The 24,676-nt window shown below is 39.9% G+C and overlaps 1 protein-coding gene and 1 long non-coding RNA gene across 3 annotated transcripts in view; one reads left to right on the forward strand and one right to left on the reverse strand.

Annotated features, from left to right (window-relative positions):
• Window positions 1-965: 965 nt before the first annotated feature.
• LOC122479595 lies at window positions 966-3,738 on the reverse strand. Its single transcript, XR_006296372.1, has 2 exons — window positions 3,699-3,738; window positions 966-1,522 (listed from the first exon to the last, which is right to left on the reverse strand). It is a non-coding gene; the product is annotated as an uncharacterized LOC122479595 (long non-coding RNA).
• Window positions 3,739-7,866: 4,128 nt separating this feature from the next.
• RAVER2 (ribonucleoprotein, PTB binding 2) overlaps window positions 7,867-24,676 on the forward strand; it is a 93,233-nt gene continuing 76,423 nt past the window's right edge. The window contains exon 1 of one of the 2 annotated variants that reach the window (XM_043575184.1): window positions 7,867-8,180. In XM_043575184.1, coding sequence (XP_043431119.1) covers window positions 7,947-8,180 — 234 coding nt within the window. In that variant the 5' untranslated portion in view covers window positions 7,867-7,946. The remainder of the gene's footprint in view (window positions 8,181-24,676) is intronic. The other variant, XM_043575183.1, reaches the window with a different exon arrangement.

The raw sequence follows: 24,676 nt of genomic DNA on the forward strand, positions 1-24,676 counted from the left end.
TTATGGATTTTTAAATATCCATATTATAGCTACCATTTTTAAAAATCACATTTTTGATAGACTGCACATTAGAAAGTGATAGAAAGGCTTCTGTAATTCAGGGTGTGAAAAGAATTCAAATTTCAATGGCAAAATGTAAAATTCTTTTTGTATTATTTAACACAATGCAAGGTTCAAGGGAAATGTTTGTAGTTTATGTATTTACAACTTTCAAAATATCTTTCATAACCTTGGAAATAAAAATAAAGTTAATGCTTATAAATATTTTAAAGACATGGTTAGATTATAACAAAAGCAGAATCTATAAATGATACTTCATGGTGGCTGAAATGAAACTCAGAAAAATCATTTGTATTAATTTCATTTAATCATAGGTACTCACAAGCACCGTCCTTTACAGCATAAAGTTAGATGTGAGGCTATTACTTGCCATTAAATTTTAAGCAACAAAAGCATTTATCTCACTGTTACCATGGGCACCAGGGTATCTGATTCAGCATCAACTGATTCATGTTAGTCATCATTCTTACCACTATTATATATTTATATGGAATTAATAATACTTATAATACTACGCCTATTATTACTACATTAGTACTTTCACATTCCCCTTCGTGGTTAACTACAATAAGAAAAACAGGGAATCTGGGGGCACCAGGGTGGCTTGGTCAGTTAAGCATTCAACTTCAGCTCAGGTCATAATCTCACGGTTGGTGGGTTTGAGCCCTGCTTCAATCCTCTGTCTCCCTCTCCTTCTGCACTCTCCCAAAAGTAAATAAACATTTAAAAAAATTAAAACAATAGAAAGAAAAGCAGGGAATTTGATGACAGACCTGGGTTTGAGTTCTAAATCTGCCTCACGTTAGTTGGATGACTACTCTTCATTATGTTAGTTGCCTAACGTGTAACATGGGGATAATAGTACCCACTTCAGGTGGTGATTGTGAGAATTCAGTATATGTAAATCACCTCTGTGGACCACAGTTTTTAATTTTCTGCTAAATCTCCTTAGTATTAGAGGCTGATCTTCTTTCTGCTTCACGTAGAAAATTAGAATCTCACCAGTTCTTTTTCATAGATTTGTTTCTTGTCCCTTTACCACTTTCTTGAAGTTGCTCCCATTCAAAGACACCAGGAGCTTCCTAGCTGCCAAATCCAATTACCTCCATTTCAGTTCTCATTCTGTTTGCCCTCTCTGCTGCATTAGCAAGTCGACCAGTCTCCTTCTGGAAACATTTCGCTTTCTTGCCGTCTCTGAAGCCACTCTTTCTAGTTCACCTCCAGTCTTTTTTTTTTCTTTCTTTCTGATTTTGGGGTTCTTCTATAGTTGGCGTATCATGGAATGCAAGGTCAATAGCAGAAAGCAGTGGTGAGTTGGTTCAGCTTGTGAGTCGAGAAGGAAGCCAAGAAAAAAAAACCAAGGCCAATACTGTGGAGACGCAGAAGCCAAGGAGGGGATGTGCCAGAAGCTGTAACCGACCTAGAGCCAAGAATCAGGAGCTAGAGATCGCCACTAAGGTAACTGCAGAGAAGAAAGCCGGAGAAATACCTAATGTGATACAACCATGTTTGCCGGACATCCTTTTCATTTTTACCTGGCACTATTTTAACAGGCAGGGCACATAAATAGTCTAAGCAGCATCTTAACAGGACTGCCTAGTACCTTCCACTTCCTTTCCTTTCGGGCTTTTCGATGTTGTCCCTCAAGTACTATTTCTTGGACTTCTCTTTCAATACACACTCAGCCTGGAGGATGTCATCCAGTCTCATTTTAACTACCTGGCTCTCTTACAAGTTTTAGACCTTCTAATGGGTACATTTATCTAGATGTCCCACAGTATTTGAGGCTTAGATGCCTATATTGAGCTTGGTATTTTCTTAAATTGTTCCCTTCTTCATTTGCGGCATCGCCCCCATCCAATCTCTCCTATTAGAAACCACGATGTCTTCCTTAAGTTCTTTCTCTTTGCTGACATCTAGTAAGTTAACACAACTTCTAAAAATAATGAGAATTTACTACGACTACTCTATTACTACTCCTCCTGCTGCTATTGCTCCTGCCTTTTTATCTTGCCCTTGAGCTAAGCACTCTGCTAAGCCCTTTATATACATTACCTCATCTAATCCTCATAATAGCCTTTAATAATAGCCTGTGTGTGCTGTTATTATCTCTGTTTTAGAGATGAAAAGTCTGACGTTCGGTGTATTTGAATTATTCTCTCGTTTTAAATAGCTTGCTCCAGTTACACAGAATTGAATTCCAGGTATTTTAACTCCAAATCCTGCTTTCTCCATCACTATATTCTGCTTGTACTTTGCTCTCTTGTGTTTCTCTCAAAAAGTCTCACAAATCTAGCCCCTCCTTCAGCTACAGTTACACAAGTTCCCATACCTGAGCTCCAAAAGCAGATGGATTTGCATTGGAATCCTGGGGCCCCTACCTGCTGTGTGACTTTGGACAAGTTACCTTCTGTGACTTCCTCATTGGTAAATAGGTATGTACTAGCTACATTACAGGTTGATTCTAGGGTTTAAAATTAAATAATACAAAGAAAAAATAAAGAATACAGCATAGGTAACCTATGTAAAGCTCTGTACATTTAATACATATAAGTTACATGATGCTTAATTCATCTGTTACTGTTACTATTCTACTCTGGTATAAACCCATAACTGTCTTTACTTTGTTTCAAAAGATTTCTAACTGGTCTCCTTAGCGTAAGACCTGCTAAATTCATTCTCTCAGTTGCTATCAGAATTATTTTTCTTAAAGCTGTATCTGATCATGTCATTCCCCTAAGGAGCCTCTACGAGTTTTTTGCTTTTCTCTACGAGTTTGCCTTTTGTGCCATACTGAAGCATTGAAATCAAATTCTTAAAATGGAATGACACCTGCTATCATTCTCATTTATTTTCTGCTACTCTCCCAAAAGTAACACAGCCTTCATTAACACCAAACTTACTGTTTCATGTTTATGCCAGTCCCTTTGATGCTTTTGGGTCTCTCTCTGTTCCCTGTTTCAGTACTTACCTTTTGTCATCTGGAAAACTCTTTCTTGTCCTTCAAGACCCAGTTCTTCATGATACCTTCCCCTAAGTCAAAATCAAACACCCCTCTGTGCTAATAAGAGTACTTTAGTCATAGTATTTATCATGCCAAATTTGCAGTTACTGAATTGCAATTACTTTCCCTAGAGAAAAGACCATTTCCAGATAAAAATCCATCAAATTTGATGTGTTTGTACAGTATCTGGTACATGTAGGCAATCACTATATGTCATTGAATGAATAAATGACAAAAATTTCTTATTAAGTTTACAAGGTCTTTTCTCATGCTTTTTTTCATCACATTAGCATAATATATAAGCATAAGATTGGATACAAGAGGCTATATTATTATCAATAGCGACTTATCAAACTTCACCAACATTTTCCCCAATTGCAGCACTTTAAAAATATACAAAAATAGGGGCGCCTGGGTGGCTCAGTCGGTTGAACTTTCAGCTCTTGATTTTGGCTCAGGTTATGATCCTAGGGTCTGGGATCGAGCCCTGCATTCAGCTCCCTGCTGAGTGTGGAGCCTGCTTAAGATTCTCTCTCTGTCTTCCTCTGCCCCTCTCCCCTGCCCGTGCGCACGCTCTCTCTCTCTCTCTCTCTCTCTCTCAAAATAAAACAAATTTTTAAAAACATATACATACAGGGGCGCCTGGGTGGCTCAGTCGGTTGAGCATCCCACTTCAGCCAGGTCACGATCTCGCGGTCCGTGAGTTCGAGCCCCGCGTCAGGCTCTGGGCTGATGGCTCAGAGCCTGGAGCCTGCTTCCGATTCTGTGTCTCCATCTCTCTCTGCCCCTCCCCCGTTCATGCTCTGTCTCTCTCTGTCTCAAAAATAAATAAAATGTTAAAAAAAATTAAAAAAAAACACATACACACAAAAATAACCTCCAAAAGGCTTAAAAATAAAGGCAAAACTGAGCACTGCTCATGTTTTAAGAACAAAGTAATTATACAGATCATGATAATTACCTGTGGCTATTGGTAAATACATTGCAGCTTGATAATTATACTCCACTTCAGGTTCAGATTAGAATGTTCCTCTAATTTGCCACAGAAGCTACTATTTAAAGAGGCTAAAACCTGGAATGAGAGGAACTCTTTGAATTGTAGAAGCATTTCCAAGTCTTTGCAGTTTCCATCCACTTCTCTCATGTGGCAATAATAATCAATTCAGTTAAATAATTTAAAATCAGTAAGTTCTGTTATTTCCCTGAATTCCTTGGAAACAGTTGAGCCAAAGTAATGAGGAAAATCATTGATCTGAAAACTAGAGCAGTGTTCATCAAAGTGTGAGTAATGACTCATTAGCGGCACATGAAATCAATTTAGTGTGCCACCCCAGCAATTAAAAAAATGAACAAAACAGAAAATGCTATAGCGTGCTGCATCAGGTTATTTATGTTATTACGTATGTTATTACGTAAAATCTTTGTTACAGTTATACGTGTGTGTGTGTGTGTGTGTGTGTGTACTGGGTTGTGATGTAAAATGTAATTCCCACTATGGTATTTATTTCCCACTGGACTGGGAAGTAGTTTGAAAGTTACCACCCGACAGGACACAGCAATATTGTTCAAGGAACGGGATCATAGCCAAGTACCCACTTAATAAAATTGGTTTAAACTTGATAACATTGTAATCATGCCCCACTTCGGGCCCAAATTCTAATTACATAATCATAATTCCAAAAGCATAATCAATACCTGATTCATTCACCAGACTTGGCTTCAAATAACATTTAATTATGTTTACTACCACGGAAACTATGCCAAAAAATTTGCCATAGATTCTGAAGGCAATACCAAAGAAGCAGTTTGAAAAATATTTTCAGCAAAAGCAACATCACTAAAATTAGACTCGGAGCACTATTTTCCAGGGCTACTTCCGAAGTTTCTGTTTGCATGTGTATCGCATTTAATTATAATTATTGTATAATTTCCTTCTAATGAGACTGAGTCCCTATCACACAGAAAACTTATTTTACTATTTCTGTATCCTAGTACCTGTGTGTAGGTGTGTATTCTAGAACATAAGAGACATTTAATAAATGTTAGGAAGACAGTACTCATTTGGATAAATACATGTTCTGAAACTTAAATGAGTGACTCAAGGTCAGAGCACATGCTAAGGCTATTCATGATTATTGCCCACTTTAAATGCTTCTCAGGGCACCTGGGTGGCTCAGTCGGTTAAGTGTCTGACTTCGACTCAGGTAATGATCTCACAGTACGTGAGGTCAAGCCCTGCATGGGGCTCTGTGCTGACAGCTCAGAGCTTGGAACCTGCTTTGGATTTTGTGTCTCCCTGTCTCTCTAATGCTCCTCCCACCTCTCTCTCAACAATAAAATAAACATTAAAAATTTAAAAAAAGATACATATATATATATATATATATACTTCTAGTCTCTCAACCTACAAAATAGGGCTTTATTGGAACTTAAAATTCATAACTTTTTAAATCAAAGGAATAAAATTGAAAACAAAATGAGATATTGTTCTGATATCAAATTATCCTGAACGCAAGTAGGGAAATGAGCACTCTCAGGCAATGTGTGTGGTAGGGAAAACTGAAGAAGGTAGCGGGGAAATACATATCAAAAATCTTTAAACATACTTATTCTATGATGGAGAAATTTTGCTTCTAGTTCTTTTTCTGTGGCAAATTAAGAATCTGCAAATACAGATGCAAGGATATTAATCTCAAGGCTTTTGACAATAGATAAAGATATCTAATATTAAGAGATTAGGGGCATAAATTACAGTGATTCTCAGAATAGAACAATATGTAGTCATGAAAAATAACGATGTTCAATTATATTGGCATAGAAGAAGGCTCAGAAAAATATACTATGAAAAAAACAGGTAACAAAGCTATAAACTGTAGAGTATCATTTTAAACATTTATTTTTTTAAGTGTATTTATTTATTTTGAGGGAGAGCACAATTCAGGGAGGGGCAGAGAGAAGGAGAGAGAGAGAATACCAAGCAGGCTCTGCCCTGTCAGCCTGATGCGGGGCTCCAACCCATGAACCATGAGATTGTGACCTGAGTGGAAGTCAGAGGCTTAACTGACTAAGCCACCCAGGCACCCTCATTTTAAACATTTATGAGGTGAAGTTCACATATCATAATTAAACGTTTTGCAGTGAACATTTCAGTGGCTGTTTAGTACCTTCACGTTATTGGCCAACAACCACCTGTCTAGTTCCAAAACATTTTCATCACCCCAAAAGGAAATCAGTACCCATTAAGCAATCCTCCCTTCCTCAATCCCTGGTAATCACTAATCTGCATTCTGTCTTCTATTGATTTCTTTATTCTGGATATTTCATATACATGGATCATACACATGTGACCCTTTGTTGCTTCACTTAGCTTAATGTTCTGTCTTGTAGCAGTACTATTCCTTTTTACGGCTGAATAATATTCCATTGCATGTACATACAATTTGTTTTTCTGTTCGTGGGTAGATGCACATTTGGGTTGTGGGAAGAGTTTTGCTATGAACATGGGTTTACTGCAGAATCATTTAAATGATCTAACTACTATTGGTAGAGAATAAATTCAGGAATATTAAGAGCCATTATTTTGGGATTACAGGGGAATCTTTTTATATTATTAAGAGCATTGGGCTTTAGAATTAAGCAGACCAGACTCCCATTTCTTCATGTGTAAAGTGGGGAAAATAGAACCTTAAACACAACTGCATTACCATAAAGTTTAGTCGAAATATACGTAAAGCACTTAGAACTATGTGGAGGCGCAGTGTAAGTACTGAATGCATAGTATTTTTTAATCCTTTGTTTTTACTTTTCGGTTACCTTCATCTAAAATATTTTCCCCTATCGGAATAATACTGGTGTTAAACAGGGTTTATGTGTTTTACAAATAAATTTGCATGCTACACACTTAGATGCGTAGTCCTCTCTGCTGATACTCATTTGGGCTGGCGCCAAAGGGTGCTGATGGTTTGATCTGATAACATCACTTTGGCCTAATCTAGTTCTACAATGTCACTCTCCCAGTTTCAATTAGGGTATTCTCCAACCCCCTGCCGTAACTCCTCTTCCATGTTAGTCTTTGTTTCAGGATCGCTTTATAATGTTGTATGTGCAACCATCCAGGCTTTTTACATTTTAGTAGTTTCCGACAGGGACGGGTGAGGAGCACAGGCTTTCTCGTGCACAACTAGCAAAATACTTTGCTATCCGATTTTTCCAAATACATAACATTTCCTCCAGAATATCTTTGTACTACCTAGAAAATCTCAAATTTTATTTTTCATCGTAAACTCAAACTTCTTTGCCACATATGCACATCTTGAGCACAAAAGGTTAAGGTCCGGGAGAGCCTGCAGGGCACCTCCCCGGGTTTGGGGAGCCCGAACCGGCGTCTGCAGCCCCCGAGCCGCCCCAGCGCGGGAGTTTCGAGGAGAGCCCGGGGCAGCTGGTCGTCACGTGGAGGGGCCGCGCAGGGTTCGAGCCGCCACCCGGGGAAGCTGCCGCTAAGGGGCCGCATCCCCGGAGCCCTAGCCCGGGCGTTGACTACGGCCTCGCGAGGAGGGGAGCTCGCCCGCCTGCCCACTCGCGGCCGCACAGGTGTCCGGGTGGCGGCGCCCGGGCCCCCACCCGCGCGCAGGGCGGGCGGGCGGGCTAGAGGGATGGGCGCCGCCCGTGCGCGGGGGCTGGGGGCCGAGGGGGAGGTTCCCGCGAGGTGGTTCTCGGGCTCCTCCTCGGCGCTCAGGTTTCCTCTCCCGCCCGCCGGCTGCTGGCTGCGGCGCCGCCTCCCTCCCCCTCGCGGCCGGGCCCACTCTGCGGCCTCCTCCCGCTCTCTCTCTCCGCTTCCCCTCGAGCCTCCGGAGGAGCCCGCAGCCGCTGGGCGCCCGGGAAGATGGCGGCGGCGGGAGGCGGCAGCGGCGAGGGGGGCGCGGGCCTGGGAGGCGCGGCGGGGTCGGGGTCGGGGCCGGGGCCCTCCGCTGGCGCCAGCGAGGACCCTGCCCGGCGCCCCGCGCCCAGCGCGCTGCACCCCGAGGAGGTCGCTGCGCGGCTGCAGCGGATGCGCCGGGAGCTGAGCAACCGCAGGAAAATCCTGGTGAAAAACCTGCCCCAGGACAGCAGCTGCCAGGTACGAGAATAGGACATTGAGGCGGCCCGTCCCGGGGACATCGGGGCAGGGCTTCCGAGGGAAGCTGCGCGGGGGTGTCGGAGCTGGTGCCCGGCGCCTGAACGGTGGAGGGAAGGAGGGCGTCGCTGCAGAGTTAGAACTGTCTGTGGATTTTGCAAAGCCCCCAGGCTTCCGAGCTGCGGCCCCCGGGCCGGATGGCACATTAGGAAACTGAGGCTCCGAGAGGCGAATCGGCTGGTCCAAGGTCACGGGAATCGGGGGTGGCTGCCCTCAGTCCGCCCAGTTCTTTCCTTCCCCTGTGGCCCTTGGGTGAGTGTGGGAGGAGAGAAGTCGGGGAAAGAGTAGGCGAAAGGAAGTGAAGGAGAGTGGAAGTGAGCCGAGGAGCACAGTTTTGGGGGGCTAAGTTTTCGGAGTCACCTTGGGAGGGGCAGAGGGCTCCCCCCTGGGGTCCTCCGGCCTTGGGTGTGCCGTGGGGGGCGGGGTCACGGGAGAGCTGAAAGTGAGTTTTGCTGTTGCAGAAGCACTTGCCCAAGTTTGTATGAAAGAACTCTGCCCCCATCCCCGCCCCCCGCCCCCCCCCCCCCCCCCCCCCCGGTTTACCAAGGCCCTGGAATGGAGAGGTTATCGCTGCGCTTTGGGGAACCTTGCGGCCACCTTCTGTCATTCCAAGTACTGGAGGGTTTGTTACTCAGTGACTCTGAGGAGGCTTAAAGATAGGCTACTTTGTGTCTTTGATCCAGATTAACTGTTGCTTTAAGATCAGAAACTGCATCTTTTTACCCCCTCCCCCCCCCCCCTTATTGCCAAAGTCTACATGCTCATTGTAGAAAAGGGAAAAAATACAGAAAAGCGCAAAGAGGGGAAATAGAAATCACCTGTGCCTTTTCTCTTTAATTGAACTATGGTTAACACAATGGTTATATTAGTTTCAGGGGTACAACATAGTGATTGGACATTTCTGTACAATAGGTATTGCTCACTACAGTGTTACCATCTGTCACCATACAAAGTTATTACAGTGTTAGGGACTGGTTTCCCGATACAGTTCTTCTCCTGCCCGTGAGGTACTTCTAACTGGAAGTTTGTACCTCTTAATCTCCTTCACCTGTTTCACCCATCCCCCCCCCCCCCCTTGTTCCTTCTGGCAACCACCAAGTTCTGTGTGTCTATGAGTCTGTTTCTGTTTTGTTCTTTTGTTTTTTAGATACCACATATAAGTGAAATCACATGGCATTTGTCTTTCTCAGTCTGACTTATTTGACTTAGCATAATAATACCCTGCAGGTCCATCCATGTTGTCACCAGTGGCAAGGAAAAATTTACGTATTTCTGATATTTAAAGACAGCCGTTGTTAACGTAAGGTACTATTCTTCTCCCTTTCCCTATGTCTATGTATACATATGTATTTTTGTTTTACCAAAAAAAAAAAAAAAAGCCATGTCTGATTTTTCAGTGTTTCTTAATTGTCTAGATGTTTGTGTATATTTCATATATAGCTTGAATTTATATATTTCGTGTGGATGGAGGAGGGTAGGCTGTCTGGTGGTGGCAGATTTGGGTAGATTTATGTAGTTCCTTCTATAAGGGGATACCGGGAATTGTAAGTGGGCTGGCGATTGATGATTGCAGTAAGACCCGTAAATAATGAGAGCAGTGCCTCACTATTTTGTAAATAGACCTTACATAGCCATTCACAATAAATGAGAGCATATAACCTTATAATCCGTATGCATGAGGGGCCATTTTGTTTCAAAACGCACTGTAAAAAGACTCTGTCAATATGATATAGCTCATCCCTCCTTCAGCTCTTTCCATCATTGTCCACTTCCCATATGTCAGGTAAGATTTTGTGATGCTACCTGTAAGAACACCTGCAATAGGCTGATTTCATAGAAGCAAATTTCCCCTACCCATGCAAATAGAAGACAGCAAGGGGCTCAGTAAGAGGGAGGCCTGGAAGAAGCAGGTGGCATTAAAAAAAGTTGAAGGAATAGCAGCTCTGTGTGTAATCTAGGAAAAGGGAGATGGAGAAGTGCCTTAATTTTCTTTTGTTACCACATTCCCTTGAATTCTAAAAATATTTAGACACAAAAGTTTGGACAGTTTGCTCTATTCTTGTTTTTCTTTTGGTATCTCTCATTTCCCTTATTAAGAGCCATGAAAATAAATAAATAAAAGGGTCCAAACATGGGAACAGTTTTAATTGGTATCAGTGATGAATGGAGGTTTTTTGAGAATTATACTGATTTGTATTTTTGAGGTATTCTTTCTCTGTTATGACTTTATCTTTAGCCTAAATTTTGGAATTTTCTGTAAAGTAGCAAGTATAAACTATTGAATAAAATTGGAGTAAGGTCTAGATGAGTTAAGATACTTGCTGTCAAGTATCTTAAAGTTTTACGTTAAATACTTATGCCACATTTTTTGAGAATTGAAGAGTTTCATCTAAAAACAAAAGTTGTTAGGAACTAGAGATTAATTTCCAGACTTGTTCTAGCATTTTTTTCTATTCTGATTTATATTATAAAATGTTTTTAATATTTCTGATATGTAGTTTTAAAATCTAAACATGTCAGTGTACATTTGAGCAGTGTTTTTTTTTCTGTCATCTTCTGTACTTGTATTTCTGCTGGTTTTCTGATCACAATCATAACTGTCAGTGGTCTGTGTTAATTAAGTACAGTAGACCAAAGAATGCTAATTTTTTTTTTAACAATTTTCTTTTTTTTTTCAACATTTATTTATTTTTGGGACAGAGAGAGACAGAGCATGAACGGGGGAGGGGCAGAGAGAGAGGGAGACACAGAATCGGAAACAGGCTCCAGGCTCTGAGCCATCAGCCCAGAGCCTGACGCGGGGCTCGAACTCACTCACGGACCGCGAGATCGTGACCTGGCTGAAGTCGGACACTTAACCGACTGCGCCACCCAGGTGCCCCAGGAATGCTAATTTTTAAAAGCAGTTGAAAGTCTTTAGATTAATTACATTGAGAATAGCTATTTTTATTGGTTGAATAAAATTAACATACACTTAATCTACTCTTAAATTGTAATTTTATGAATATATTCCGCAAGGATTTTTTTATATTTTATCTTTTATTTCCCTTAAAAATTCTAATGTCTAATTCTAATGTCTTTCTCAGTGGCTGCAGCTTACTGTCAACTTAAAAATGAGAATTTAACTTTAATTTTCTGTTGTGCCTTTTAGCATTTTATTGCTTGGCTAAACTACCAATTTACTCCTTATGAAACAACTAATATGGTTTAGGAAAAGGTTACTATTTTTTGTTCAGTTATTAAGTAATAAGATATTTTGAATGCTCAAATTCTTGTTCTTTTCTAGAAGACTCTCTAGGTTCATTCATTCATTTATTCTAGAATATTACATTAAAGATCAAGGCCATTCCTCACTCTAGTTCTCAAGCTGTATAGTTATGTCTCTAGAAAAGTTACATTGCTAACTGATTAGTAGGAGCCTAGTAATACTCTTTGAACGTTTTTAAAGCAAGGGTGTTTTCTTTATTAAACTTGATTTTCATAAATCTTACTCAAATTTTAATTTTAGGTAAAAACAGTTCTCAGAAGCTGTCTCATTGAATAGTTACAGTGCAGTCAGGTGCTGTCTGGTTGGTCTCCTATGTTTTCTCGAATCCTCTTAGCCCTCTGTGTTTTCATAGTCTCAGCTCTGGCTCATGTCCTTTGTCATCTCTTGCCTAGACTTATTACAACTTTTCTGTTTGTCATCTACCCTCATTATTGTCCTGTGTCTTATGTTTTAGCCCATCCTGCTTATTGCTTCCCTTGAGAGAACTCCTCCAAGCAAAAATCCAAGAATGTCACTCTACTACAAAAAGAAAAAAAGAAAACAGAGAAGAAAGGAAAAGTTTAGCTTTGCATTCTCAAAAGAGAAAAAGAGGGGAAAAAAGAGAAGGAAAAGTTTAGCTCTACATTCTCAAAATCTTCCTCAAATGTCCCTCAACTTCTCTCTTTTCCTCAAATCATAAGGAATAGTGAAACTCAATTAGCTTATTCCAAGAGTGAAATTGCTTTGAAGCTTCATGTTCTGACTGAAAATTTCATGTTAATTTTATGTTCTAGTAAACTTGGATTTAATGTAAAAACAATGACTTAAACTTGTTTCACTGCCTTCCAACTTTTTCTCATAAACTTGACATGGAAGATGCACATATTTATCCTATGATTTTTTTTTAATGTTTATTCATTTTTGAGAGAGAGAGAGAGAGAGAGAAGCAAGGGAGAGGCAGAGAGAGAGGGAGACACAGAATCAGAAGCAGGCTCCAGGCTCTGAGCTGTCAGCACAGAGCCTGATGGGGGGCTCACACCCACAAATCATGAGATCTTGACCTGAGCTGAAGTCGGACGCTTAACCAACTGAGCCATCCAGGCGCCCCATCCTGTGTTTTTCTGTGCTCCTTTATTACCATGGAGTACTCAGACCTTGTGTTGAAAGGCATGACATAATAGGATAGAAATATAAGATTCTAGGGTTTTTGTAACTTGGCCCCTGCCTACATTTGCAGTCTCCTTTCTTATTATTCATGCCTTGGATTCTGCTGTAGCCTTATCAACCTACCTACATGCCGAAGTGTTTCAGAACATTGTGATTTGAATATTTATAGAAATGTCTTTGAATGTTTGTGTTTTGGAATGTAACTTTAGTGATTATTTTATAACAAATAACATTTCTAATAATTATAGTGAATAATAAACAGTGTTAAATGCTGGTTCTTATTCAGAATAGCCGTTGTGAATGTGTCTGTGGATAGTCTTTTGCAACTATGAACTTAGAATTTTATTTTAAGGTAATGTTCTAATATGTGTTTTTGTTGCACTTTCTATAGATTGTTTACATTTGTTGGTTAACCTGGTTCTGTTTCAAAAGAATTGTTACTGGGGTTTCAAAATGGAGAAGACAGTGGCATTTATTCTCTGCTGTTTGAATTCACTCAGTTTTCTCCTAAATGTTACGTATGTGTACATGTGTTTTGTTTTTGTTTAGAAGTTAGAATCTGGAAGACTTTATTGTGTAATTAAGAGAAAATGTGAAGGGCTTAGGGCTAACAGCCAAGGTTAGTAATAGAAACAAAACGTTGTATTGTCTCACTCTGGGCATTATTAACTTTCATTTTGAAGTACTCTATTATAATAGTTAATGAGAAGCTTGATGGTTAATTCACCGAGGTCCATTTCAAAGCATAGTATTATCAACTAAGCACTTTTTAGAATAACAAACCACCAAAGGTAGAAAGTTCCAGTTAATTTTCTTTTTTTTTTAATTTTCTTCTTAAAAGCTACTTATTCCTGTTTCTTCTGTATTTGTCAGAAACCTATAGCATTTTCTCACATATTTTGTGTTCATTAATTGTGAGATTAAAAAAAATTTTTTTTTAATGTTTGTTTATTTTTGAGACAGAGACACAGCATGAGCAGGGAAGGGGCAGAGAGAGAGGGAGACACAGAATGTGAAGGAGGCTCCAGGCTCTGAGCTGTCAGCACAGAGCCCGACGTGGGGCTCGAACTCACTAACTGTGAGATCATGACCTGAGCCGAAGTCGGGCGCTTAACTGAGCCACCCAGGCGCCCCAATTGTGAGATTTTTTAAAATAATTTTTTTAGTGTTTATTTTTGAGAGAGGCAGAGAGCTGGGGAGGGGCAGAGAGAGGGAGACACAGAATCAGAAGCAGGCTCCAGGCTCTGAGCTGTCAGCACAGAGCCTGACGTGGGGCTCAAACCCACGAATCATGAGATCTTGACCTGAGCTGAAGTTGGACACTTAACCAAGTGAGTCTCACAGGCACCCCTAACTGTGAGATTTAAAAATATACATTATTTGTTTTCTCTAATAATCAGTAATTACTGTCTCTTTTCACAAGAGCGCAATTACTCACTTTTTCCTAATGATACTGGGATATTTTTACATTTTGAAAATATTCTTTTTCTTATTGAGAATACCATTTTGCATTCTTGATAAGTTGTTATTCTTAGTGTAGTTACTTAGCGTAGTTTACACAACTTAAAAGTTACTTGTTTCCTAGTGTAGTTAATCAGAATTGCATGATGGGTTCTTTTCTGTATGCTTTATTATTCCCAATGTAACAAGGACACTGAAAGCTGCTAGAGGGACATCTTCGAGACTTCTGGGTTGCCCCTGGCTCGGTAAGTTTCTGTCTTGGCAGGATTTCTTGCAGAGTGTTTCAGCAATGCTTGTTCTCTCCTCTGAAAACATATTCAAGAAGAGGAGTCCTTTGTGGTCAGTGTCACGATGCTGGATGTTAACAAGCAGTCTAAAGAAATCTCAGGTGATTTATAGGCCATTTCCTAATTAATGACCAGCTTATGTTTATAAATTATCTTTTGGACTTGTAACGTGTTTTCCCATAGAATAACATGGCAGATGGTGTTTAGTGTTGTCGGTTAGCACCTTAACAGCTATTTGAGGTTTCTGATGCTTCTGAAGTTTAAGCTGATTCTAAATAGTACAGTAACATCTAAACAGCTTTGTGCACCAACAGCTTCTTCCAGCTTCGAGTCATTGACGGGTACACTTGTGCCTTATGGCCACGCTCAAGAAAGCTGTACTTATGGCAATTGCTCTTTAAACAAACAAGATCACGAACATCAGGGAAGCATTAAATGAGATCATCTCTGATGGAAGGCTGTTGCTGAAAAGGGGTCCCTCTGGCCCCCTGAATTTTGTCTCTTACTACTTCTGTGTGGATTTATCTTCCCTACTTTGTAGCCAGCAGTCCTTAGGAGCTTTCAGAACCCATTTCTTAACTGTGGGCAGAAAGTTTTATGCTTAGCTCTACTTAGACCAGCTGAAACAAGACAAATAAAGGAAGGTTAAAATGCAAATAGAGAAAACAAAATTCTAAATTTAAGTGTTCTATGATTGCTTGTCTGAAACCTTGGCGCTGTATTTTGTTTGCCTGGGGAGGCAGTTGCCTTGTCTAAGAGGATGATGTGTATTGAGAGGGGTAATAAATGAGAAGCGGGAAAATCAGACCACCTGGAATGCTTGTCTGTATATTTTGGCTTATGATTATCTGCAGAGGATTGTCCTTGGTCGCTGTGCTGAGTATCGTTCATTTGTTCTTCCAGATCTGTCTCCATCCTTCTCACCTGTGCTGTGTCCTGGGTGGCTTATCTTGCTGTAGATTGCACTAACCAGGCTCTCTCATCCTCTAATTTCTGGTTCCATTTGGCCAGAGCCACCAGTGGGAGATTAAAGGGTGAAAGAGAGCTAGGTTGGAGCATTTATTCACCCAGCTCCCTTTCTACCAGGATACCTTGGGTTGGCTGTTTCCTCTTTCAAAGGTCACAGTTCCTTTCCAGTGGCACACCATGCAACTAAGCTCTTTGGGTTGTTGTAATCATAATCCCTCTGCCAGGGGTTATGGGAGACTGTTGTTAACCATAGTTTTTTTTTATTTTTAAGCCTTTGTAGATAGTGTCTTTAAAAAATTCTCTTTGAGGTGACTGGGTGGCTCAATTGGTTGAGCATTCAACTTCAGCTCAGGTCATGATATCACGGTTTGTGGGTTTGAGCCCCACGGGTGGCGGGGGGTGGGCTCTGTGCTGACAAGCTCAGAGCTTGGAGCCTGCTTCGGATTCTGTGTCTCCATCTCTCTCTCTGCCCACCACCCCCCCCCCCCCGCCCCCACTTGCGCGCGCTCGCTCACACTCTCTCAAAAATGAAAACATTAAAAAAAATTCAATTACTTAGTTTTTGAGTATGCGATGTTTCTTGCTCAGAACCTGATGCTGTTGCCTACCCAGTTTCCTTTCTTTCCGTCGTCTTTCCTCATAGAACCCAGATTTTCCTTTGAGGCTCTTTCCCTCCCTCATTACTTAGCAATTATATGACTTGAGTCCGTTTGATAGAAGTCACCCCATTGGTTTGGGTGACATAAACCAATAAGCAGTGTTCTTCCCTTTTGGCATGAGAATTAAAGCATGGGCCCCCTAAGCCAGTCACTATATCATTGTTCCTTGACTGTAGTGATTGCTTCAACCCAATATAACAAGAAGCTTAGGACTTTTGTTTGCTTGTTAAGGTAAGGAGTTCTCTTCCTACTGGATACAAATGCAGAGGCACATTGCCCTGATTGCTGCTGGCTATCTGAGGACAGAGCAGACATCCAAAGGGGGATTGGACTGAGGTGGAGGAAAAAGAGAGAGAGAGAAAAACTGAGCTAGAGCCCTGGTCAAGCTATATCTGAAACTTAGTTCTGAATTTCATACATATGCAAGCCACTAATTCCTTTTATTTCATGGATTTCAAGTTGGGTCTTACGTTACTACCAACCAATAGTATGCTAATTAATATAGAAGTAAAAAAAAACACACAAAGTAAAATCTCAGTATTGGAAGGGATGGCAGAAGATATTTTATCTAACTCTTTTGCTTACTGCATAAATAAATCCAATTTAAAGTTCTCAACCCGTGAACTTTTAACACCTTTACTTTCAAAGACATCACTGCTTAGTAAAGTATCCTACTTTACCTTCAGACAGCTTTAGTGTCTTATTTATACTGAATATATAAAATTAATTTCCCTGAAATTTTGATTTCTTGATCCAACTTTTCCCCTCCCATAATAGAGAATTTGTCATATTGTTTTTTAACTTACAACTTCAATTCCTTCAAACCACTAGTTTTTCGGATGAGTCCAAATTTCCTCACAGACTTAATTCTTTTTCCCTGAATGCACACCACTACTACTTTGTTATCGTATATCTTAAAATGTGGCACCCAAAATTGAGTATGATTGTCTAATTGAGATCTTCAGTAATCCCTCTGTAAGAACAAATTTCTCTCTCCTTTAGATATCTGTAGCAACAATAAAAAATTTTGTTCATTGGGTGCTTACTATTGCCAGACACTGTATATTTTGTTTACATGATACTTACCCCTCATTTCAAGACTGTAAAATCAGAATTTCTCCGGGCACCTGGGTGGCTCAGTCGGTTAAGCGTCCGACTTTAGCTCAGGTCATGATCTCACACAGTTTGTGAGTTCGAGTCCCGCATTGGGCTCTGTGCTGACAGCTCAGAGCCTGGAGGCTGCTTCACATTCTGTGTCTCCCTCTCTCTCTGCCCCTTCCCTGCTCATGCTGTGTCTCTCTCTGTCTCAAAAATAAACAAACATTAAAAAAAATTTTTTTTAATTTAAAAAAAAAATCAGAATTTCTCATTTCCATTTTATTGATAGGGAAACAGATGCAAAATTGATGTTAAGCAGTTTGCCAAAGGTCATTCCACTAATTAGTGGTAAGGTAAAAAGACTAATGTCTGTTTGGTTCCAAAGCTCATATTCTTATCCTACACTGTATTATACTTACAATTCTTCTCCACATACACTGTAGCGTGTCCTCCAAAGGACAGGAATTATGTAATATTTACCTTTGTGTCACAAATATTTCACCTAGAGCCTGACACATTGTTCCAAGGGAAATTTAAAACAGGATTACCCGCCTACTTTGTTCTAAAATTTTAGACTTCTATTAATATGTCTGACATACTCAAGTATTCATGACTGACTTGCACAATGAAGAAATTTTGCATTGTAAGATTGTGCTGGCTTTTTTGGCAGTGATGTTACTCCATTTACTCATAATTCAATCAGTCAACTGTTTATGGCTTATGAGTAGGTTGAAAGCCATAAACGCTCTCTCCAGGAAAAGTGCTTAATATTCCTAGACACGTAGAAATTTGCATGTAATTTCAAGAGATTATGGATCTCTTGTTACGCCTGATCTCACTGGGGAATTATAGACCCAGGTTGAGAAGTGCCTTTCCAGGCTAATATAATTTGGTCATATTTTTGGGACTTCACGTGCGTATGGACCATTTGAGCAGATCCAGAGCTCAAAGAGTTTTCATCTGAATCTGTTGTGGGCCATGTTTATGCCAGATCCTCCATCTGGGCAAGAATATAAATCAAGCTCCTTAATTTTCTTTCTTAAAAAAGTCAACTGAGGGGGCGCCTGGGTGGCGCAGTCGGTTAAGCGTCCGACTTCAGCCAGGTCACGATCTCGCGGTCCGTGAGTTCGAGCCCCGCGTCAGGCTCTGGGCTGATGGCTCAGAGCCTGGAGCCTGTTTCCGATTCTGTGTCTCCCTCTCTCTCTGCCCCTCCCCCGTTCATGCTCTGTCTCTCTCTGTCCCCAAAATAAATAAATGTTGAAAAAAAAATTAAAAAAAAAAAAAGTCAACTGAGTCACTTCATGTTTGTTGTAAAAGCTCATTCTTCTCCAGCCTCCCCAGCAGTACCAATGGACACTTGAGGCACTATGCCTGGCACGGAGGTTTACAAGGAATTGCAGTGTATTATTTTCTCCTTAACATGTACTAAATGTCAGAGACTGATACAAAGAATGTTTCTCTTTATTATTTTTAAAAATTTAAAACATTTTTAAAATGTTTATTAATTTTTGAGAGAGAGAGCGTGAGCAGGGGTGGGGCAGAGAGAGAGGGAGACACAGAATGGTCCGAAGCAGGCTCCAGGCTCTGGGCTGTCAGCACAGAGCCCAATGTGGGGCTCAAACCCCCAAACCGTGAGATCATGACCTGAGCTGAAGTCGGATGCTTAACTGACTGAGCCACCCAGGCGCCCCAAGAATATTTCTCTTTAAAACATGGGAAGACAGTTGCCCATTGTGCTGTTCAGTGTTCTTCACAATAAGTATTTGATAAGAAAGAAGTTTCTCTCTTTTTTTTAGTTTTCTGAGTCCCTAGCTCATTGTGGGCTCTTAAACTTGTTTTTTATGCATTTAGTGCCTAATTCTGTGCTTATTTTTACTATCATTATCGTTAGGTTTGTGAACTTATCACTCCCCTGTACTCATGCATTTTCCTTGTGTTTGAAGCTTTCTGTTAACTCTTTGTTACCACAGGAATGCCAAAAGAGCATTACAACTCATTGAATTTGTTCAAGCCTGTATTTGTATGCGTATACTTTGCCTCTCTTCCTGTCACCTTGACCTACTTCATCCCACCCCTTTTGCCCCAGCCAATTGGACTTTATATCTTTCCTCAACCCACTACTGTAATTTTCTTCTCTTAGCTCCCAGCTTTTATTTTCTGGACTTTGGATCTTCTGTTACCCACAAGTTTAACTGCTTGCTTTTGAGTGCAGATTCGTCTCCATTTCCCTGACTTTATATCCTGTGGGCTTTTTACAGCCTTATCTAGAGTATAGGTAATGGCAAGAAACAAGAACATGTGAATCTGGAAAGTTTTGAAATCTCAAACATACAGAAAAGTACAATACAAAGAACTTTTCTCCCTGAACTGTTTGAGAGTGAGTACCGCCATGATGTTTTACCACCCTGAGTCCTTCATTGTGTATTTCCTACAAATTTGGACATTTTCTGACATAACTACATCACTACCAAGAAAGTAAAAATAACTGCCACCTAATCCTCAAATCACTAGGGTAACTGCTAGTTATCCCACTAATGTCTTTCATCGTGGAAGGATCCAGTTCAGAATTATGTATTGCACTTAGTTGTGTCTTTTTAGTCTTTTTTAGCCTGGAATAAGTCCTTAGTCTTTGCTTGGCTTTTATGACCTTGACCCTTTTGAAGATGAGATGGGTCAGTTATTTTGTAGAATGTCCTTCAACTTGAAGTTGTCTGATATTTCTGCATGATTAGATTCAAGTGAGGTATCCTTGGCAGGACAGGGTGGTACACATTTTAGATTTTGGCTCATTGTTGGTAAAATTAACTTTGATCATTTTGACTTTTATTAAAGTGGTATCTTCTCCATGCAGAGATTTCCCTTTGTAATCAATAAGGATTTTAAAGGAGGATACTTTAATTAAGACTGTGTAAATATTCTTCTATTCCCTTTCAAGTGTTCAATTTATTTATTTATATTAAAAATAGGCTCATGGGTTCTATGTTGCTCAATGGGTTATACTTCATTAATTACTTATTTTCATGCTTAAATTGTTTTAGATTTGAGCAGTGGGAGCTTCTTCAAGCTGGCTCCTATGTCCTCTTCTTCAGTCTTTTATTTTGCAATAATTTTAGGTTTACAGAAAAAATTGCAAAGATATGAGATAGAGTTCCCATGTATCCCAGTTTCCATTCATGTTACATCTTATATACATACTCAAGGTACGTTAGTGAGGACTAAGACATTAACATTGGTACATTATTATTAACAGAACTTCAGTCTTTGGATTTCATTAGTTTTTTCACTTATGTCATCTTTCTGTTCCAAGATCCAATTCAGGGGCCCACATTGCACTCAGTCACTATGTCCCATTGGTCTCCATTCTGCATCAGTTTCTCTTCCTTGCTTTTTATGACCTTGACAACTTTGGTTAGATATCTTTTAGAATGCCCCTCCACGTTGGTTTGTATGATGTTTTTCTCATGAGAGATTAGGGTTATGGAATTTTGGTAAGAATTCCGTAGAGGTGAGGTGTACTTCTGATAACATCATTTCAGGGAGAATGTGACTTACTACCAGTGATGTTAACCTTGATCATTTGCATAAGGTGATGTCTTCTGTGTCATTCCTGTAAAGACACAATCTTTCCCATTCACGATTCCTTGGAAACAAGTCACTAATTCCAGCACACACTTATGGGAAGGGTCTGAGGTCCTTGTACATGTCCCCATCCTTTGCCAAGCATTTCCTTTGTTTTCAACATAAGATGTTGCAGCTTATTTTGCACTTTCTGTGCTTCAGCCCTGGAACCAGCCATTTCATGAAGGCACCTGTTATGGACTGAATGTGTGTGTTCCTCCAAATTCATATGTTGAAGACCTAGCCCCCCTCCCCTCACCGTGTGGCTATATTTGGAGATGGGTGAGTTAAACAAGGCTGTAAGGGTGGGGCCCTGATCCAGCAGGAGAAGGATCCTCAGAAGAAAAGACCCCAGAGAGCTTGCTGTCTGCTGTGTGCATCCACTTCCCTCCCCTAAATGTGTACAAGCACTAGAGAAAGGCTATATGAGGACCAGATGATGAAACATTTATAAGCCATATTAGGGAGTTTGGATTTTACTTTAAGGGAAATGAGGATCCATTGAAATAATGAACCCAAGATAGTGATGCAATCTTATTTCTAGCTGTCAAAAAGTAACACTATGTTGTTTTTGTTTTTATCTTTCAAACTTTGTTCTTGGCCTAATCCTCATTCTAAGGTTAGGAGGTCAGTGATGCAGTAAGTTTTAGAAATGTGATGGGAATGTATATTTCTTAGACTTTATTTTTGTAGTGCTGATACTTAAGATACAATATAGTTTAGTAGTTCACGGTGTTTGCTCTAGAGTCTGTTATTCTGGGTTTGAATCCTAGATCAATCGCATACTGTCTATACTGTAAGTCACTATACTTTTCTAGGCCTCAATGGCCTCATCTTTAAAATCGGGATAATAAAATCCAGCTTTAAAATCTAGCTAATCTGGGTTAAATAGGATTAAATGAGATAATATCTATAAATTGCCTGGGATACAGTGAGCACTCCGTAAATTATCATTATTATTACTATTTTGACAATAAGAAAAGCTAAAAGTGTATTAATTTTTTTAGACAAAGTTAGAATGTCCCCCTGGCAAAAAGTTTGTATTCAAATGAACTTCCCAACATAATAGCTCCATTTACAGTTGCTAAAATTTTACCAAAGTTAAAATTAATACCACATTTACTCAGGCAGTATCATGAAAGATAATATATGATAGACCCTCCATTGGGCCAAAAAAAATTATTACCTGATGTGGAACATGCAAATGCAGTTCTAAGCAAGCAATAGCATATCTAGGTTTGGAGCCTAAGAGAGAGGTTTGAAAGTGGAAATAAGAATTTAGAGATCATTGGCACGAAGATGGAACTTAAGGCATCACGAGTGATGCAAAAAAAGCATTTGATAAAATTTAACACCCATTCCTAGTAAAAATTCATAGGAATCAGGAATAGAAGAGAACTCAAACTTGAAGATTATCTAGAAAACCCAAAGCCATCATATTCAATGGTGAACTACTGAGAACTTTCCCTCTGAGATTAGGAGCAGTGTCAGCATCACTTCCATTTCAGATTGTACTGGAAATTGTAGCTAGCATAATATGGCTAACAGACTGAAAACTGATAAGCAACAGGGAAATTTAAAAATCATTGGAACACAAAATGTCTTTAGGACTTGGGTAGGAAAGGATTTCTTTTTTTTTTTTTTTTTTTTTTTGAGGGTGGGGGGTGAAGGTGAGCAAGGGGCAGAGAGAGGGAGAGAAGTGGGGCTCACCCAAAGCAGGGCTCATGCTCACCCCATGCAGGGGCTCATGCTCGCCTCAAGTGGGGCTTGAGCTCACCAACTGTGAGATTATGACCCGAGCTGAAGCCAAGAGTCAGAGGCTTATCTGTGCAAGCCACCCACCTGCCTCAGGAAAGGACTTCTTAATGTACAAAAAATACAAATGGTAAAGGAAAGAATTAATAAATTTGGCTTGATTAAAATGATACATTTCTCTTCACCAGAAAAATTCACAAATAAAATAACAGACCACATAGCAGGGGAATACATTTATAATACAGTTCCCAACAAAGGATTAGTATGCAGAATATGTTAAAAAAAAAAAAAAAACTCCTACAAGTCGTTAAAAGACAAATACAATAGAAAAATGGCAATCAAGATGAGTGTTTTCCAGAAAGAGAAATAAATGGTAAACATGAAAAGATGCCTACGTCAGTTAAAGTTCTTCAGAGATACATATATAATATTCATGTTAAAATGTATTTATACTATATGCAGATATATATATAGAGAGAGAGAGCTTGATTGATTGATTGAGGGAGCTGGCAAGTCTAGAATCTGTCACGCACACCAACAGGCTAGAAAGTCAGGCATGTTTTGATGCTACGGTCTTGAGGCAGGATTGCTTCTCCAGGAAACCTCAGTTTTTGGTGTTAAGGCCTTCATCTGATTAGATGAGGCCCACCCACATTATGTAAGGTTGTCTCCTTTACTTAAACTGATGGTAGATACTAACCACATCTATAAAATCCTTCACAGCAGCACTTAGATTAATGTTTAGATAGCTGGATACTATAGCCAAGTCAACCTAAAAGTAACTATCACAAGCTCTACCTTTAGTAATCAAGGGAATACAAGTTAAGATCACAGTGAGGTACAATTATATCCATGAAATTGACAAGTATCTGGTAACACCAAGCATTGTAGGGATATGTATTAGCAGGACTTTCACATCCTCCTGATGGAATATAGACTGGTACAGCCATTCCAGCAAACAAATTGGCGCTTTCATACAAAGATGATCATTTGCATATGTGCAGCCCAAGAATTTCATTTCTTCAGAAACTTGTACACGAGCACTAGGAAATATATAAAATTTATAAGAATGTGGTAGTAATTTACTTTTATTTTAATTTATTTTATTTTTAATTACATCCAAGTTAGCATATAGTGCAATAATGATTTCAGGAGTAGATTCTAGTGATTCTTCCCCTATGTATAACACCCAGTGTTCATCCCAACAAGTGTCCTCCTTAATGCCCCTGACACATTTAGCGCATCCCCCCTCCCACCCACAGCACCTCCAGCAACCCTCTGTTCTCTGTATTTAAGAGTCTCTTATGGTTTGTCCCCCTCCCTGTTTTTATTTTATTTTTGTTTCCCTTCCCTTATGTTCATCTGTTTTGTATCTTAAATTCCACATATGAGTGAAGTCATACGAATGATGTATTTTGCTTCGCATGATACACTCTAGATCCATCCATGTTGTTGCAAATGGCAAGATTTCATTCTTTTAGATTGCCAAATAATACTCCATTGTATATATATATACCACATCTTTATCCATTCATCTGTTGATGGACATTTTGGGCTCTTTCCATACTTTGGCCATTGTCGATAGTGCTGCTATAAACATTGGGGTACATGTGCCCCTTCAAAACAGCACACCTGTATCCCTTGGATATATACCTAGTAGTGCAACTGCTAGGTCATAGGGTAGTTCTATTTTTAACTTTTGAGAAACCTCCATACTGTTTTCCAGAGTGGCTGCACCAGTTTGCACTCCCACCAGCAGTGCAAAAGAGATCATCTTTCTGCACGTCCTCACCAACATCTGCTGTTTTTTTCTTATTATTTAAATTTTTTTTACTGTTTATTTTTGAGAGGGAGCATGAGTGGGGAAGAGAGAGGGAGACACAGAATCTGAAGCAGGCTCCAGGCTCTGAGCTGTCAGCACAGAGCCTGATGCAAAGCTCGAACTCAAGAACCATGAGATCATGTCCTGAGCCAAAGTTGGACGCTTAACCAACTGAGCCACCCAGGTGCCGTGGTAGTAATTTTTTAAAAATATGTAAGTAGCAAAACAACAACCTAGAAAGCAAATATTCATTGATAGAAAAATAGTCCTAGAATGGAATATCAAACAGTAGTGAATAAATGAATGGCCAGGTGGAACATGAGTGAATTTTTGGAACATATTATTGAGTATAAAAA

This window comes from Prionailurus bengalensis, chromosome C1 (genome assembly GCF_016509475.1).
Source record: "Prionailurus bengalensis isolate Pbe53 chromosome C1, Fcat_Pben_1.1_paternal_pri, whole genome shotgun sequence".
NCBI classification, from domain to species: domain Eukaryota; kingdom Metazoa; phylum Chordata; class Mammalia; order Carnivora; family Felidae; genus Prionailurus; species Prionailurus bengalensis.